Source organism: Haliaeetus albicilla, chromosome 28 (assembly GCF_947461875.1).
Source record: "Haliaeetus albicilla chromosome 28, bHalAlb1.1, whole genome shotgun sequence".
NCBI classification, from domain to species: domain Eukaryota; kingdom Metazoa; phylum Chordata; class Aves; order Accipitriformes; family Accipitridae; genus Haliaeetus; species Haliaeetus albicilla.
The window spans coordinates 12,213,341-12,227,840 of NC_091510.1; the positions used below are offsets into that span (position 1 = coordinate 12,213,341).

Consider the following 14,500-nt stretch of genomic DNA (forward strand, 5'->3'; position numbering starts at 1 on the left):
TACAGAGGTTTTAAAGAACTTAAATGCTGACATTAATTTTCTGTTCCAAATGTTGATTCAAAACCACTGTCTTTCACAATGAAGAGGTAAGGAAGAAAGCATATTGAAATTATTGTATGTAATTCTTTGTATCCTTATGTGTTAATATGAAGCAAAAAAATGCATTATGTGGTGCACTAATTTATTAAAGCATGCTATGATTTGTGGGAGAACAGTCCACTTGATGGTAAATCATTATCTGCGTGTAATCCTATAACTAATGGTCGTGTTAATGTCTCAGGTATTTAAGTTGTGTCTTCACATGGAAGTGGTGTGATACACCACCTAAGCCTGGAACCTTTGTGTAAAGACCTTTTAACAATTACTTCTACTGAAAGATCCTTTCCTTTAAGAAAAGCGGGGGGGGGAGGAAGTCTCAGCACTACTTTTTGCCAGCTTTCAAACAGTCCCTCTGCCTTGCTAAACCTGTTGAAAACAAAGTCAGTGGATCCATGTGAACTGATGGGATGCGAAGTGAAACTCATCAGCAGGCCTGACATGTTGATAGTTTGTTTAAAAAAAAAAAACCAAAACAAAAATAAAAACCAAGCAATAGTTGCTCTCCTTGTGTTTATTTGCATTTGAAACTGCTTGTGTTGTCTTATTGCCTAGGATATCATTAGACATGTTTGTTATGGTGTGTGGAGTCCTTAGTGAAAACTTCAGGCTTTTTTTATTAATATTGTCTCTCCTTTTACTCTTGGCAGCCATGCCAGTCATCTGTGCTTCCTTTAGTTCTTGCCATGAGTAGTGTTCCTGAGATTTTTTTGGTATGAGCCTCCCTAACTCCCACAGCTTGCTTTGTCAAAGTAATGACATTAGTCCATCAGAGTAATAAAAGCAGTGTCTCAGGTAACTTTGAATCATTTTCCTGTTTTCCCATTCAGTACTGTTCACATAAAAAGAAAAAAAAAACTTTGAAACCAAAGATAGTTGTTACCATGTTGAATCTGGTAGTCTTTTAGTGTATTTTAAGAATTATTATGGTAGTTTTTTCAGTGCTACGAACAGCTGGCTTTCATATGTTTTTCTCACAGCTGCTGTTATCTCACTGGAACAGCACTTGATGTTCTCTGGCTTGCATTGTGCTTAATCGGAGAATATTTTCTGTAGAATATACATATACAACCTGTTTGTAATTTTTATTATATTTAAAGAAATTTTTGGTTATTCTCTCTACATACTGTGTTGTATCCCTTACTAGACTAATGTTGCAGTTATATAAATGTATTTGAATATTCTAGTAAAATCTTCCCTTTAGCGTTGCTTTTGCCACTAATTTATTAAGTCAAACTGTTGTGCTTTTTTAAGAGCTTTTACTCATAGGAAAATCATTAAAATGGGCTTGAGAAGCACTAAGACTTGATTGTGCTACGTCAAATTTCTTGCAGATACTAGATCTTCTCTCCTGATTTTTTTTCCTCTGATTATTTCAGGGCTTATATAAGTGATTTTAAGCTGGTTAAATGTATCTGTGCCTTTTTTAGCATCAGTCATCACTGACTTAGTCTTCCAGGAGTGCTACTAGGAATGAGGCTGTAGTTTCATGAAACAAGGAATTTGGCTTGCAGTCAATTTCACTAGTGAAAAGGTAAAATGTGGGCTAGGCTTCAGCAACCTTTAATTGCTAACTTCTAGCCTATCTGCAACTCGGGAGGCCTAGGTTTGATTTTTTATGGAGGAGGTTGACCCACATTTAGAAGTTGGGCGATTATTCTGTCGTCGTTATTCCTATGGGAAAATTACAGTGCTGGTGAAAATGTGAGCTTATTACATGGAGAAAAAGAGATGCTGTGCCAGCCTGAAAAACATGAAGTAGAACAGAATTTAAAGTGGTGGAGTACTGGAGGCTGACTGTTGTAACTGAAATCCTATTAACAAAGGTCTTTACAATATACCCGTAGTATTGTGTGACGAGAATATGCAGAAATATGGGAAATGTTTACATACAGTACTTAAAGGCACTTATTATGAACTAAATGGAGATACTTGGAGTCATTGACACCTGAATGCACCCTTAGGAGACGGGTAATGTAAATAAACAATTCAAAAGCATGCTAGGCACAGGATAAAAGAGAATCGAAACAGAAAAATGTGTGATACAGTCTACAAAGAACTGAGTAAATCTATATAAAGGGGAGCTGTGACATGGGTATTTAGCTTTTGCCACTGGACAGTTGGATGTTGTTGGATGATATTTGGCCACCATTACCTAAGTTATGTTTCCTGCTGCCTGAATAAAAGAGCCTGTATAGCAAAGCCAGTTTTGTATAGAGCTTGTGGTTAAAAATAAATGAGTTGGAATGAAATGAAACGTGTGAAGAGGCAGTCTCTGGAGCAGCTAGCACTAACTTTGGTGTTAGTAGGGAAACACCACCACATGTGCTGGATTCTTTGGCTGGCCAGCAGCAGTCCAGGGACAGGCATGCTCAGTGCCTGTCACTTGGAAAATGTACTGGAACAAGCTTAATTTGTGTCTTCTGCTTGTGTTTAAAGTAAGATCCTAATGACAAGTATTACAAATATGAATAAAAGTAGATGAGTCTTAATATGAGGGAGTGGAGGTAAACATTTAACATCGGTTTGGGACACTGGCTTCCTATTTGGAACAAAGAGAACAATACAACGTGTCATTGTGAAGTTGTAAGTGGTATGTATTTCATGATTTTAAGTGCTCCTGTGTATAAATACTGCGTTTTCATTTATGTGACCATAGCTCTGGATTTCAGAAAGCTTCTATTTTCCCGTACTTGGTTTCTTAGTTTAAGACACATGACTTCTTCCTTCATCACTCTTGTGAGATGGAACTTACTATGTCATCTGAGCCAGAGATGGGGGTCATCTTTTTGGAGTCCAATGCAGATCTGTTTTACAAATGTAGAATAAAGTTTGATCTGGCTGCATTGTCTAGTGATTGTTCAGCAAAAGCCTATTTACACTATCATTGTTCTGTATAAACTTTGTATGAAAAAGTTGCAGCTGCTTATTTTCCATAATATTTTTAAGATCCTTGAAGATACGCTGTCCTTTGTTCTGAGGCTGAAGACTAGCTTGCCTTTGAGGCTACAGACTGACATTTACAGGTATGGAGATCAGACTCGCTTCCATAGAAAGCTTCAGCAGGGTTGTCTGACAGCAATGTATTTAAAAAAACTGGTGGTGGGATTATGCTTGTATGATCTCAATCAGTTTATGTAGAAAGTTCAGAATTTTAGTGGTGAAAGGTTAACTTGGCTGTATATAGTATTGGTCCTGAGATGGACAAGTGGTTAACTAGAGTGTCAGAATAAGCTAGTCCTGATCATAATACTTCAATTACAATTTTTTCTATAAAACAAATTTATTGAGCCTGGAAATGTCAGTGGCTTTAAGTTGGAGAATACCAAAATCCAACTGCTATCTGTTGCTATCTGTGCAAAAACTGACACACTCAGATGTGCTGAGTTTTAAGAGACATCAAAACAAACCTAAAAAATAGCTTTTTGCATCCACAGCGTGCAAGAAAGGATTTCATAAAAGCACAAAGTTGGCTTAACTAGACAACTGTTTACATTCTGTGTGGTACCACCATTTCTAGAAAGCCAGCAATACAACTTGTTACAGAAGCTTTAAGCTGAACCACACAAAGGAAAGATTTTTGATTATGGAGCTTCTCAGCATCATAACTCAGAAGCTGCTTGTGAAAGTGGCCTTGAGCAGCTCCACATTGAGTTGATCTTGAAAACTTTTACTGATTTCCCTCACTTTTCATTGTATATGTTTAAGAAAGCAGTTTCTAGACTTGCTAACTCAACAGCTCACTCACATGGATTACTTTGCTTCTCATGTCAGGCTGGGAAATGATAAAACAGTGATAAAGAGTTGGCAAGAATTTGCAAGATTGAACTTTCTGAAGCAAATCTTTTTTCCCACATACAGTCTTTAATTCTAACTTTTGAAGTCTTTGTTCTTAATTGTCCTTTCATAGTATCTACCAAGTTAGTCCTGCCTCTAACTCATTAACGCTATATATTGTACGTGAATGTTGCCTTCCGGTATGTTTTATTTTCATATCATTGTTGTTTTTCTTCAGAGTTATCTGCCAGGCAGTGAAACCTTCCTAGTTCTCTGTGCCTTGAACATTCTAAATGATCATACTGTGTTTTTTGCTAAGTATTTTATTTAGAATTGTCAGACTTGGAATTGGACCTAAATAATTCAGTAGCCTTTTGACGGAAACTTTAATGGGTTTGGGGAGTTAGCTTTAGCTGTAAAGTTTTGCCTATGTTTGTGGTATGGTGGGTTTTCAGGCTCTAGTGAACTAGTGTGGCCTTGCCAACTCACCAAGACCATATTGTTGTAAGTGTAGTGCATATAGATGTTAGTACTGCTAAAATATCTTTCAGTTCTAGCAGTTGATGCATAGATTGAACAATGTTAATGTAGCTCATTTTTCTGTGTTTGCATTCTACGGTTGAAAATGTTATTAACTATTAATGGGCAAACAACTAAACTTTTATCAAGTTTTTGGGGGGTTTATTTACTTTTTTTTAACTTAACATAAGTGCGGCCAAAAGGAATTATTGACAAAACTGTTTTATTACGGTTAAAAAAGGAACATGAAAAACATTGAGTACAAGACTGCTTTTTCAAAAGCTATAAAGCAGAACTCTGCTTGCTGATGTAAGCTGTTTATGTTGTTACGCAAATTATCCCTGGTAAATTGGATTCTGGTAAATCTTGTTAACTCAGGCTTACATTGGGATACCACTTTATTTGTTTGATAAAATGGGTTAATATAGAAATAGTGGTCGCTTAAAATTTATGAAAAAAATCAGAAGTCTCCTCAGGCTTTTAATATTTTTTAACTTACAAATATGCTGTTAAAAATATTTCAAACTTTTTATGAAAACAGCGTAGATGCTTAAACAATAATAAGCTGTACTTGTGGTAAATAGGGAAATCTAGTTAAGATAGTATTATTAAAAATTCTGTAATAGGATGTTTGAAAATGTCTGACTTTTCTGTATTTTTCTTGTCTATTCAAAGCATTGATGAGATGCAGATGGTGTGAAAATGTGAGTAGTATCTGGGAAAAGCCTGTGTAGGATGATGAAGATTGAGGAGATATTTCACAATTATGTAAATCTTTGAGCTAAATTAACAGCTTTTTGCTGTCTTTTTTTTTAAAGTTATCTCGTCGCATAAGGGGGTAAGCAGTAGAAGTTTGTGCCCAAAGGAGCTTGAGCTAAGAAACAGGATCTGCCTCTCCAGGAGTGTAGTAGTAGTTGTTAATTAGTTTGCAATATGATGAAAATGTATTCTGTGTTACATGACAGAAACAGAAGTGGCTTAGGTGCAGGGAGGGGGGTTGACAGTGGAAGCAGAATTATAGGTCTGCCGATGATGATGATCACAATGAATAGAAAGGAGGAGGTGAGGCTGATTTTGGGCGAGAGTAAGGGTGGTTTTGGCTGTGCTGAGCTTGTACTGAAGACTGCTCCAGAGTAAACATCTAAAGGACATGCTAGGATTTTAATCCATAGGATGATGCATTTGGGGAGAAAATAAAAATTTAACTATTTTTGCATGTGAGAGAGGATGGAGAATGAAAAACAGATGTTTCGAGCAGTAGGTCCTAAAGAACACTTATTACCCGTTGAAAGGGTGAGATGCCTTTGGAGCCATAATCACCAAGAAAATAAAAGACTTGTCTATCTGAGACAGCTAACAAGTTAAAGGTGGTTTGTTGTAGACCTGTACAACTTCCAGCTTTTAAAAAATGTTTGTTTCAGGTGTTTGGCTCAGTTGACAGCAGCAGCATGTTTTGTTTGACCAGGTGGTAAGAAACGTCTGGAGCTCCTGACTCATCGTCCCAGTTCTGTTTTGCTGATGGTCAGTGTGCAAGAAGCTCTGGTGATGTAGCACACATCTCTTAGCAGCTGTCAGGGAAGACAGGTTACTGTGGTCCAGTGGAAGGAAAGATACAGCCCCATGTCAGTGAACTCAAAGTATTGGTAACTCCTTCAGAGATAGGCACTTGGCTTCAGTGCTTTGGTCAGGTTTCTGCCAGGAGGTCACGAGCGCCTCTGCATTCATGTGGGTGCGTGAGACTGAAGCCACAGCGGAGAGGCACTGTGTTGGAGCTGGAGAGAGAAATCCTGCATGCCTGTGGTTGTAGCAGATGCATGCATTGAGCATGGGGGAGGCTGTAACTCCACTGGTAGAATACTGATCACTGCTTAAATGTCAGCTCCTGCTTTCCTTTCAACTAGCACTTTCAGTGTGTTAATATTTCTTTTTGATAATGGTATTTGGCTTGCAGATGGTAAAATCTTGCCAATCTGTCTGGTTCCAAATCAAGCTGTTTCCTGAGTAGTTGGGTTATATCCAATCTTTGATATTGATTTCTGTTTTTCTTCTCATATTTCCATTGACTTTACTCTCTAGAGTGTCTAGACAGAATTATTTGTGGAAGTAACTTCATGCAATCTCTCCTGTTTCCCTCCACTATATCTGTCCTTTGAATAGAGAAGCTGAAGAATGGCTATATAATTTATTATCTTAACACAGTAAGAGCAACTTATTACTAAGCATGTCATACTTTTTTACCTCACTTCATCTTTCCATAAGTCTGTCTCACTGTCTCAGTAGTAGAGAAGAAACTGCTAGGTGGCTTGTTGAGGCTCTCCAACAAGCTTAATTTTTAACACTAACATATTAACAGTAAATATTACTCCTGAAGTCAGGCACCTTCTCTGTAGAGGAAGTGTGTCAAATGTCTTAGAAAAATGTTAACGCTTTTGCTTTCTCCTGCCGCGTGGGAATTCTGTCTAAAACCTTGCAAGCCTTTGCTCTTGGAGAGCCTTGGTCTCTCTTGCTGTGTTCTTGGGAGGTGTTTTAATTTGTCTTACCTTGTCTTTTGATGATGAGGAAGTATTTTGTAATCAGCAGTGTATAGGAGCTATGTGGACTGGTTGTTCTTTAGGTAGTTCTGGATTAATATCTGTTATATTGCTGCAGGGACCCGACTCCAGTGACATGGCTGGTCACTTTTCACTTTTATGATGGAGCGTACCTCATGGAGGTGAAGCCCCAGCTCTGCAAAATTGTGTGACTTATTTGGAATAGCTTTAGTGATGCTTCTCTCAGACAGGATGTGAATGAGGTTCTAGTCACAGTAATCAAGGAAGGAGTTCAACCCCTAAATAATGTGGTCTTAGCTGGTGTTACCAGACTGAATTTCTTGTGAAATGTTTTAAGTTCTGCTGTGTGTGGTTAGTGTCCTGAATCTATTATGCTGACCTCCTGCTTTCTTACTGTAATGCATACTCTGGCAAATTCCTTTCTGCAAGTCATTGTGTGTTTATTAAATCTCGCCATTTCTGAAATGCTACTCCACCCACTATTTGTGGCTTGGGTAAGTAGCAAGTACTCCCTTCTGTGTGGGTTATAGCTTTATGAAAGCACGGTACTGGGTTTGAAAGGCACAGCAGGGCTGATTACTGTGAAACTTCTCGAGCAAGTTCTCTTCCCATGACAATCTCTGCAGAGCTGGCCTGCTTGAACCTGAAATGTGACCTTGAGAACTTCATAAGGGCTGAGATGAAAACTATTGAAACCTGAGCAGTGCGCAAGCCTATTTACTTTGGGGTGGGAGGAGCTGAGAAGGAGTGTCAGCAAGTGAGGAGGTGCAGCCAAGTACAGTTGCCAACAGGGCACTGGGAGCCTTGGTGTTCATTCATAACTGCTCTCAGGCGTGCCTCTGGAATAACTCCTCAGCTAAATTGCACTTGACTTGGAAATACCAGAGAACAGAAGAATATTTGGTGAAAGAAACTTGCTACTCTAAACTGTCAACACAACTTGTAGCCTCATGGTTCAGATGTCTTTTTTCTGCATCAGATACTGGTGTCTGAAGGCAAGTATATCTTTAATACCCTTTTTGTTAAATAGGAGAAAAACGCTTTCACTTAAAGTCCATGTGCAAAAATCAGGTGTTGGATAAAATGCATTTATAGGTGTAATAGCATAGCAGTTTCCTTTTTCTGTTTCCTGCATGCTGCGAAGAATGTGTGTATGCTGCATGTAGAGAATTATTTATGACCTTTTCTTTTGTTGGACTGGGGGGAGAATTCTACTGGAAAACATAGCGTTGTCAAGATGTCAGGGCAAATTATTGTCAGACTTGAAGGGCAAGTCTAAAAAGCTTCTGTCTTCTCTGCTACACCATCAGTTTTCCCTCCTTCTCCCTTTAGCTTTCACAGAGTTTGGTTTTAAGAAGGTTTTGGGTTTTCCTTGTATACCTCTAAGGGGAAAAGGAATACTTTTTTAGTGTGCATCACTAGATACACTGTTAGTTGTATTATTGCATCAGTATCGGTTTGTATAATGTGTTCATTATTTTAATATTATATTTAAAATTCCTCAGTTGAATAGTTCAGAATATATATATGATTTGAGTTCAATTTTCATGCTTGGAATTCATACCTGTGCAGTTCAGAGAGGTCTTTTTTGATGAGCCTATGGTTTTTTCAGTTGTAAATATTTTTCAATTGGAGAAATTTTTTAAAACTAAAAGCAGGCTTTGTCAAAAGTGTTCATGCGCTGTTGGAATTGCATGTGTCTTCTATTTGCCTTTGTTTTGGTATTCTGAGATTTAAGTTTTGCCTCAGGCAATATCCTGGAAGAAGGTTTTAAGCATGGGACTATGGGGGTTTTTTTGGCCAGCATTTACTACTGAAGAAGCCCTGACTGAGTAGTTGATATGAGAAATGCATTCTGTACTTTAGAAACTGTATACAACAGATAAGTTTTCCTCCTCTAAAGACATGTTCAACAGATTGACTGAGAATGGATTCTTCCCCTGCTCCCTCTACCCCACCACCCCCCGAGATAGATGCACTAAATATTTGTCATGGTTTTTTGGTCTTCGTACTGATTTAGGTATTGTATAAAACAGAGAAACCAGGAGACTTTTTCTCCCTTTCAGTGCTTTAATGAAGTACTTAACTTTTGTTATGAGGAATCTTATTTTTTCATGTAGAGATACACAGTGGCACACACCCGATGCATTTAGGCTAGAGTGCAGATACTTTCCTGTTTATGCAGGCTCTTCAGCTGTGTCTGACTTCGCAGCTGGACTTGGCTGTAGTTCTATTTGTGAGTATTTTGAAACCATGTAAATTTCCAAGCTGTCTGTGTTAGTGCATTTTCTAAGTATATCAATTATTAAGGCACTGGGAACTGGTATCAAAAGGATAGAAGGCTTCCTGGGACATTAGTATCATTCATTAGGTCAACTTAGACTAATTCTGATTTTATCAGTAGGTTGACCTAATCTGTCTGAAATTATTTCCAGGGAGGGGAGAAGAGGAGAAAGGATACATTTTCTTTTTTCTGTGTCTAATATGTGGTGGCTAATGAAGTGCACCTTTCCATTGTCATGTACAGAACATGCAAATAAAAGTATTTCTGACTACTTTAAAAGTATGTCTGTGTCCTTTCAGGAATCAAATTTATTACAAGGAATTAAAAGGCTTTCTAAAAATCTTTGGGCACTAACTGTGTGGAGAGCAGAAACCCCTTTAATATTGCAGGCTGATGCTCAAGAGTTACAATAAATTTCAGCTTACAATCACACCATGGAGATGAATGCTCATTTTTATTAAATGTTGCAGATTCCTTTTGATCTAACAGCCTTTTGATTGTGTGTCACCTATCTCTCCAGCAATGTATACTGCTTTGAAGTAGTTGAAGCAAATGAGCATGTGTATACAAGTATTAGCAGGCATAATAAATCACAAGCTGTTGAAAAGGTAGAGAACTAATGAATTTTTACAGCCAAACCATGTAATTAACTGTTTTACCACTGCAGATTTAAGTGAAATATGAAGATGGCTTGGTGGTGGGGAAGGGAGATGGAGGAAGCTTAAATAAGGTTATTTTTTCTTTTCCCCCTCCTTTGTGGTGGTGAGACAGAGTCGTATTTTGGCAAAAGGCACAGAGTCTGCCCCTCCTATAATGCTGTGAAGTTAAAGCAGAAGGTACTTAGAATACCCAGATAACAGCTTCCTTGGTTGGGAGATAGGCTCACAGAGGGGAAAAGTAACATTAACTGTATTGAAATTCTTAATTTTATCTACCCAAAGATTTCAGTTTCACTTCTAAATGGAGAAAAGGGCATAGGAAGGAGAAGGAGTTTTTTTAATCTATTCTTGTTTACAGTTTGGCTACATGACCAGTGTCAAGGGACCTGAGAGGACATGGAGAGAAATAAGGTGAAAACCTTCAGGACTACATTCTTTCCTGGAACCCCTGGATGTCTAGCTGCTTTCTAGTAACGTGAACATAACGTGGCAGAGAAGACGATGTTGTGGAAGAGCCCGCTAGGCTGGCAGAGTCATGCTCAGTAGTGGCTCCAGGACAGTGGCACAGCAGCTGGAGGCAGATGCAGACAAAGCGGTGTGGGTGGCTGGTGGTGGACCCTCCTGTTAGTCTGTGTGACCCTGCCATTCTGGTACGAGACATGGAAATGTCCTGATACCAGTGTCAGCAGATTGTTCCTGGGCAGGGTCATAGCCCTGACTCTGAAAGCTGAGATAACAGACCCATTAACTGGGCAAGATAGGTCTGTAATGAGAGGATACAGTTCCTTCTGTGTGTAAGGGGAGTTTTTCTACTGTAGCTTTCTCTTGATTTTAATTAGAAATAAGAAAATGCACATTCTGAAGAGATTTGGACCAAGGTAGTTGCCCTGTTTTGTAGTTAAGAAGATAGATTTGGAGAAGTGATGTGGAGCTGTGTTTATTAAAAAAAAAAAAAGAAAAGAAGAAAAAAGTGGTGTTCTCCCTCCTTGCATTTCCTCCTCATTGGCCCACCATTCCACTCCTTAAGTTTTTCAGCTGCTCTTTCTGTTCTTTCTGGGACATCTGGACAAGGACTGCTTCAGCTGAGGGAAGTATGAGGCACAGTAATGGATAAATGGAGACAGGCCTGAATACATGATGTGCTCATCCAGTTTCTCCCCCTCCCTGTGCACAAGTGAATAGAGTTTTTCACTTCTTGTACAAAAGAAGTGAAAGTTACATATTGCATATAATGGTTTCTATTGATGGGTCATATTTGGTTTTTTTCAGTTACATCTTTTTTCCTTGGCATGTATTGGGACATTAGTCTGTTAAGAGACATGAAGAAATTCTAGTGATTCATGGGATGCTGGAAACTACTATGTTTCATAATCAGAAAAATTATTTTCAGTGTTTTCTGTTATGTGTCTTAGTGTATGTATCTATAGGTACTAATGCACATACACTTTGCACAGTTAAAACCTTTCATAGGAGTTATAAAATATTTCAGTCTACTGTATTATCCTTAAGCCAATGTGAACTGAAATTACTGAGCTCTGAATAGTAAGTACACTTCTTTGCATAAGAGCTGGAGCAAACAGTATTATTTGAGGATTAATCAAATTCACACTACAATTGATTTAATTTGTGGGATGTGTTACACTTTGTAAGAAGAGGAGACCTCTAGTATGGAGTAAGGGAGAATACAAGTTCTTATTTTCGAGCCAATTTTTAGTGTCATATTTTTCTGCTTTCCAGCAAGCAAAGTAGGTTTCAAAATGTATTTCGTCAGAAATAGGGCGTGGTGGGGAAAACAGGATCAGCAGAGAAGCACCAGATGGAAAGGAGATTCCATGCATGCTAGGGCAGGCTTTGTCAGGGCAAAGAAGCAGCTGATCTGATGAGCAGTGGATGAAGGAGGTTAGGGAGAGCTTATTTGGCTTTATTCTGGTAGCTATCAGCAAGAGCAGTTTGGATCAGCTGATTTCTAGTCTTGAAGAACAATTTACTGGGATTTTTTTATGTTTAAAATTTAAGTTCATTTTAAGTGTTTTATTCATTGCATAAAATATTTGGGGCATTAATAATAAAAAAAACTTTTTGTGGAGCTTATTTTGTGCAACTCTTCCAGGAGTCAGGCTGGTTTGTATATATAAATATGGCAGAGTCTTAGAGAAGAAAAAGCTGTCACCTCACCTTTTAAATAAAAATAAGAAATGAAGGTGTAGAAGCCATGACAATCAGTTGATGAAAACTAGCTAGGTAAGTGCCTAAACAGGAAAGTTCAACATGGCTGCGTAACACAAAACATTGGCTCCCTTTTCAGATTCCTGTAGTGTACCACAATACCAAATAGGGAAGCCACATAGGTCACAAGTTGTGCAATATAAATTTGGGACTTGAAAGACTAACAGGAAAAAGAATAGATTTAAGGAGTCCTTAAAACCTAAATAATGACCCTTTTTGTGTGCTTAGAAAGCAGAGATGAGTAGGACCAAAACTGAGGTATAAAAAATGAGATGCAGTGTATTTGTGGAAAAGAGGAGCTGAAGCAAAGCCATTCTGCTTTAAGCGTCCTAATGGGTTTGATGAGAGGAGTATGTGTTGCTTGGCTTGCTGCTGATTTGGCAGCCTCTGTCTCTTCACTGCATTTTTCACATGTGCCCTTCGTTTGTTTCTTTTTTTTTTTTTCCCTTTTGTATCTTACTCATCAGAATGTGAGGTAAAAGGCTGTTACTGCAACACTCTTGTTTCAAGCAGCTAATGCTAACCAGCTTTCACAGAGAACATAATCCTTACACAAACACCTTAACTCATGAAGGAAGAGGGTCCAGTGCGACGTAGGTTTTCTTCATGTGCTGGGATTTCATCTGTGTTTTCTCCAAGAGCTGATGGCCGAAAGCTTGTCCGGAATGCTTCATTTGGAGGATATAATGAGCTCTCTCCTGATTTACCAGGTTTGTTTTGGTCTTGCATTTCTTAAAATGTACAGAAGAGAATATAATTTCCACCTCAAATTTTTCAGTTTGAATGAAAGTAATGTACCGAGATGTTGGTAGAAATCAGAAATAGTATTGCTTGTATGCATTTAGATAACAGCTCTTTGTAGTGGCAAGATTTGCAGATAGGCGAGTAAGTTAGCTTACACTGCAGCAAATCTCTTCAAAAGGCATTTGTGTATTTGGTACTGACTGGAATATTTGTTTTGGTTGCTTGGGGTTTTATGACTGAAGTTCTTTGATGTGGTTTAGAAACGCCTTCCTGCCTTGTACTTTCCACTCCCTCCGCAGATGATGGGACTTGCTTTAAAATAGTAAGGTACAGCAGAAGCTTTTAATTTGGCTATAACTACTGAAGAATCTGCGTGCTTGTCATCAGTAGTTTGACATAAAATGACAACATAGAATGAGTTAAGGCTAAAAGCATAGCCTTCCTAAACTCTGTAGTGCAAGGTTTTTAAGACATTTGACACCAGAAAGGGCTTGAATCTTCTTTTGCTCAGATTTGCTGTCTCCTGAAAATCAATACTGGAATATTGAAATTAATTTCTAGTTTCATTGTCCATAATGTGTACTTCTGATATAGGTACCTGAATTTCAGCAGTTTGCTTCAGGAAACTTCGGTGCTTGAAAATACGTCACAAGGTCATCCCCTCCTGAAAGGGGACATTGTAGAAATTGTACATTCTTACCAGAATTACTCTGTATGTGTGATTTGTCTCGTGCATGCACACGTACGTACTTTGTTGCGTAGTCCCATCGGGCCAGAATGCTGGGGGGGGATGGGGAAATTAAATAGTTTTCACTTTTTATTGTATGCCTTCTGCAGAATGGCTCACTGGACTTGTAAGCCCTGGCTCTGAAGCCATGGAAAAGAGTTGGGGTGCAGAGCATAGGGGTGGTTGCAGGGTGGCGGTTAGGGAGGTCTCTGCATCGCTGGCTGGTGCTGCCTTGCAGAATCACTGGAGCAGCATGTTCAGCCTCAAGCGGGTGGGGGCAGTTGCTTGGGACACCATGTTCTATTAAACTTCATGTTTTATTCTATAACATTTCCTTTCACTCTGCTTCAGGAAATGATTAGCCTTCTACCAGGAATCTAACACTGAGTTTTATTCAAGCTGCTCAGGAAATAAAGATCTCAAAGCTTGAAAGCGTGAAGTTGGCAACTAGACAGATCCTCCCTACCTTTAAAATAAATGCGTGTAGTCTGGTGATTACTGAAACAAAAAGGGATTCGTTTCCTATTCGCTTCCTTCCTGTATAGAATTCTACATTAAGGCTGATCACTGTCCATAAGTGGACAATGAATGACTTCTTAAAATGCAGAACAAACGGAAAACAGTTTTTAATGAAAAAAAAAATAAAAATCAAGTGTAAAGATATAACTAAAAAATGTTTTGGAATCTTCCATATATCTGAAGAATTTAAACAATATTAATATGCTGGAAGGTATGCTCTTTCAGTTTGGTTTAAGCAGGCAGTACTTATTGCCTGTCTAAAAGATACTCATGTATAGTTAGTGAGGACAATCCTTGGTTATTATTGTTTATTTTATATGGTGTTTGCAAAAGAAAACATGACCGTGAGAAAATACATAAAAGGACTTTGCTTCCTTTTCTGATTACTTCAGTTTCA

General features: G+C 38.4%; 1 protein-coding gene across 8 annotated transcripts in view; it reads left to right on the forward strand.

Moving 5' to 3' along the window:
- The window catches only part of OSBPL8 (oxysterol binding protein like 8), a 94,967-nt gene that overhangs the window by 43,825 nt on the left and 36,642 nt on the right, over positions 1-14,500 (forward strand). The window contains exon 3 of one of the 8 annotated variants that reach the window (XM_009914444.2): positions 12,581-12,823. The exons of the other annotated variants lie outside the window; for them this stretch is intronic. Coding sequence (XP_009912746.1) covers positions 12,682-12,823 — 142 coding nt within the window. The 5' untranslated portion in view covers positions 12,581-12,681. The remainder of the gene's footprint in view (positions 1-12,580; positions 12,824-14,500) is intronic. 8 annotated transcript variants of the gene reach the window in all.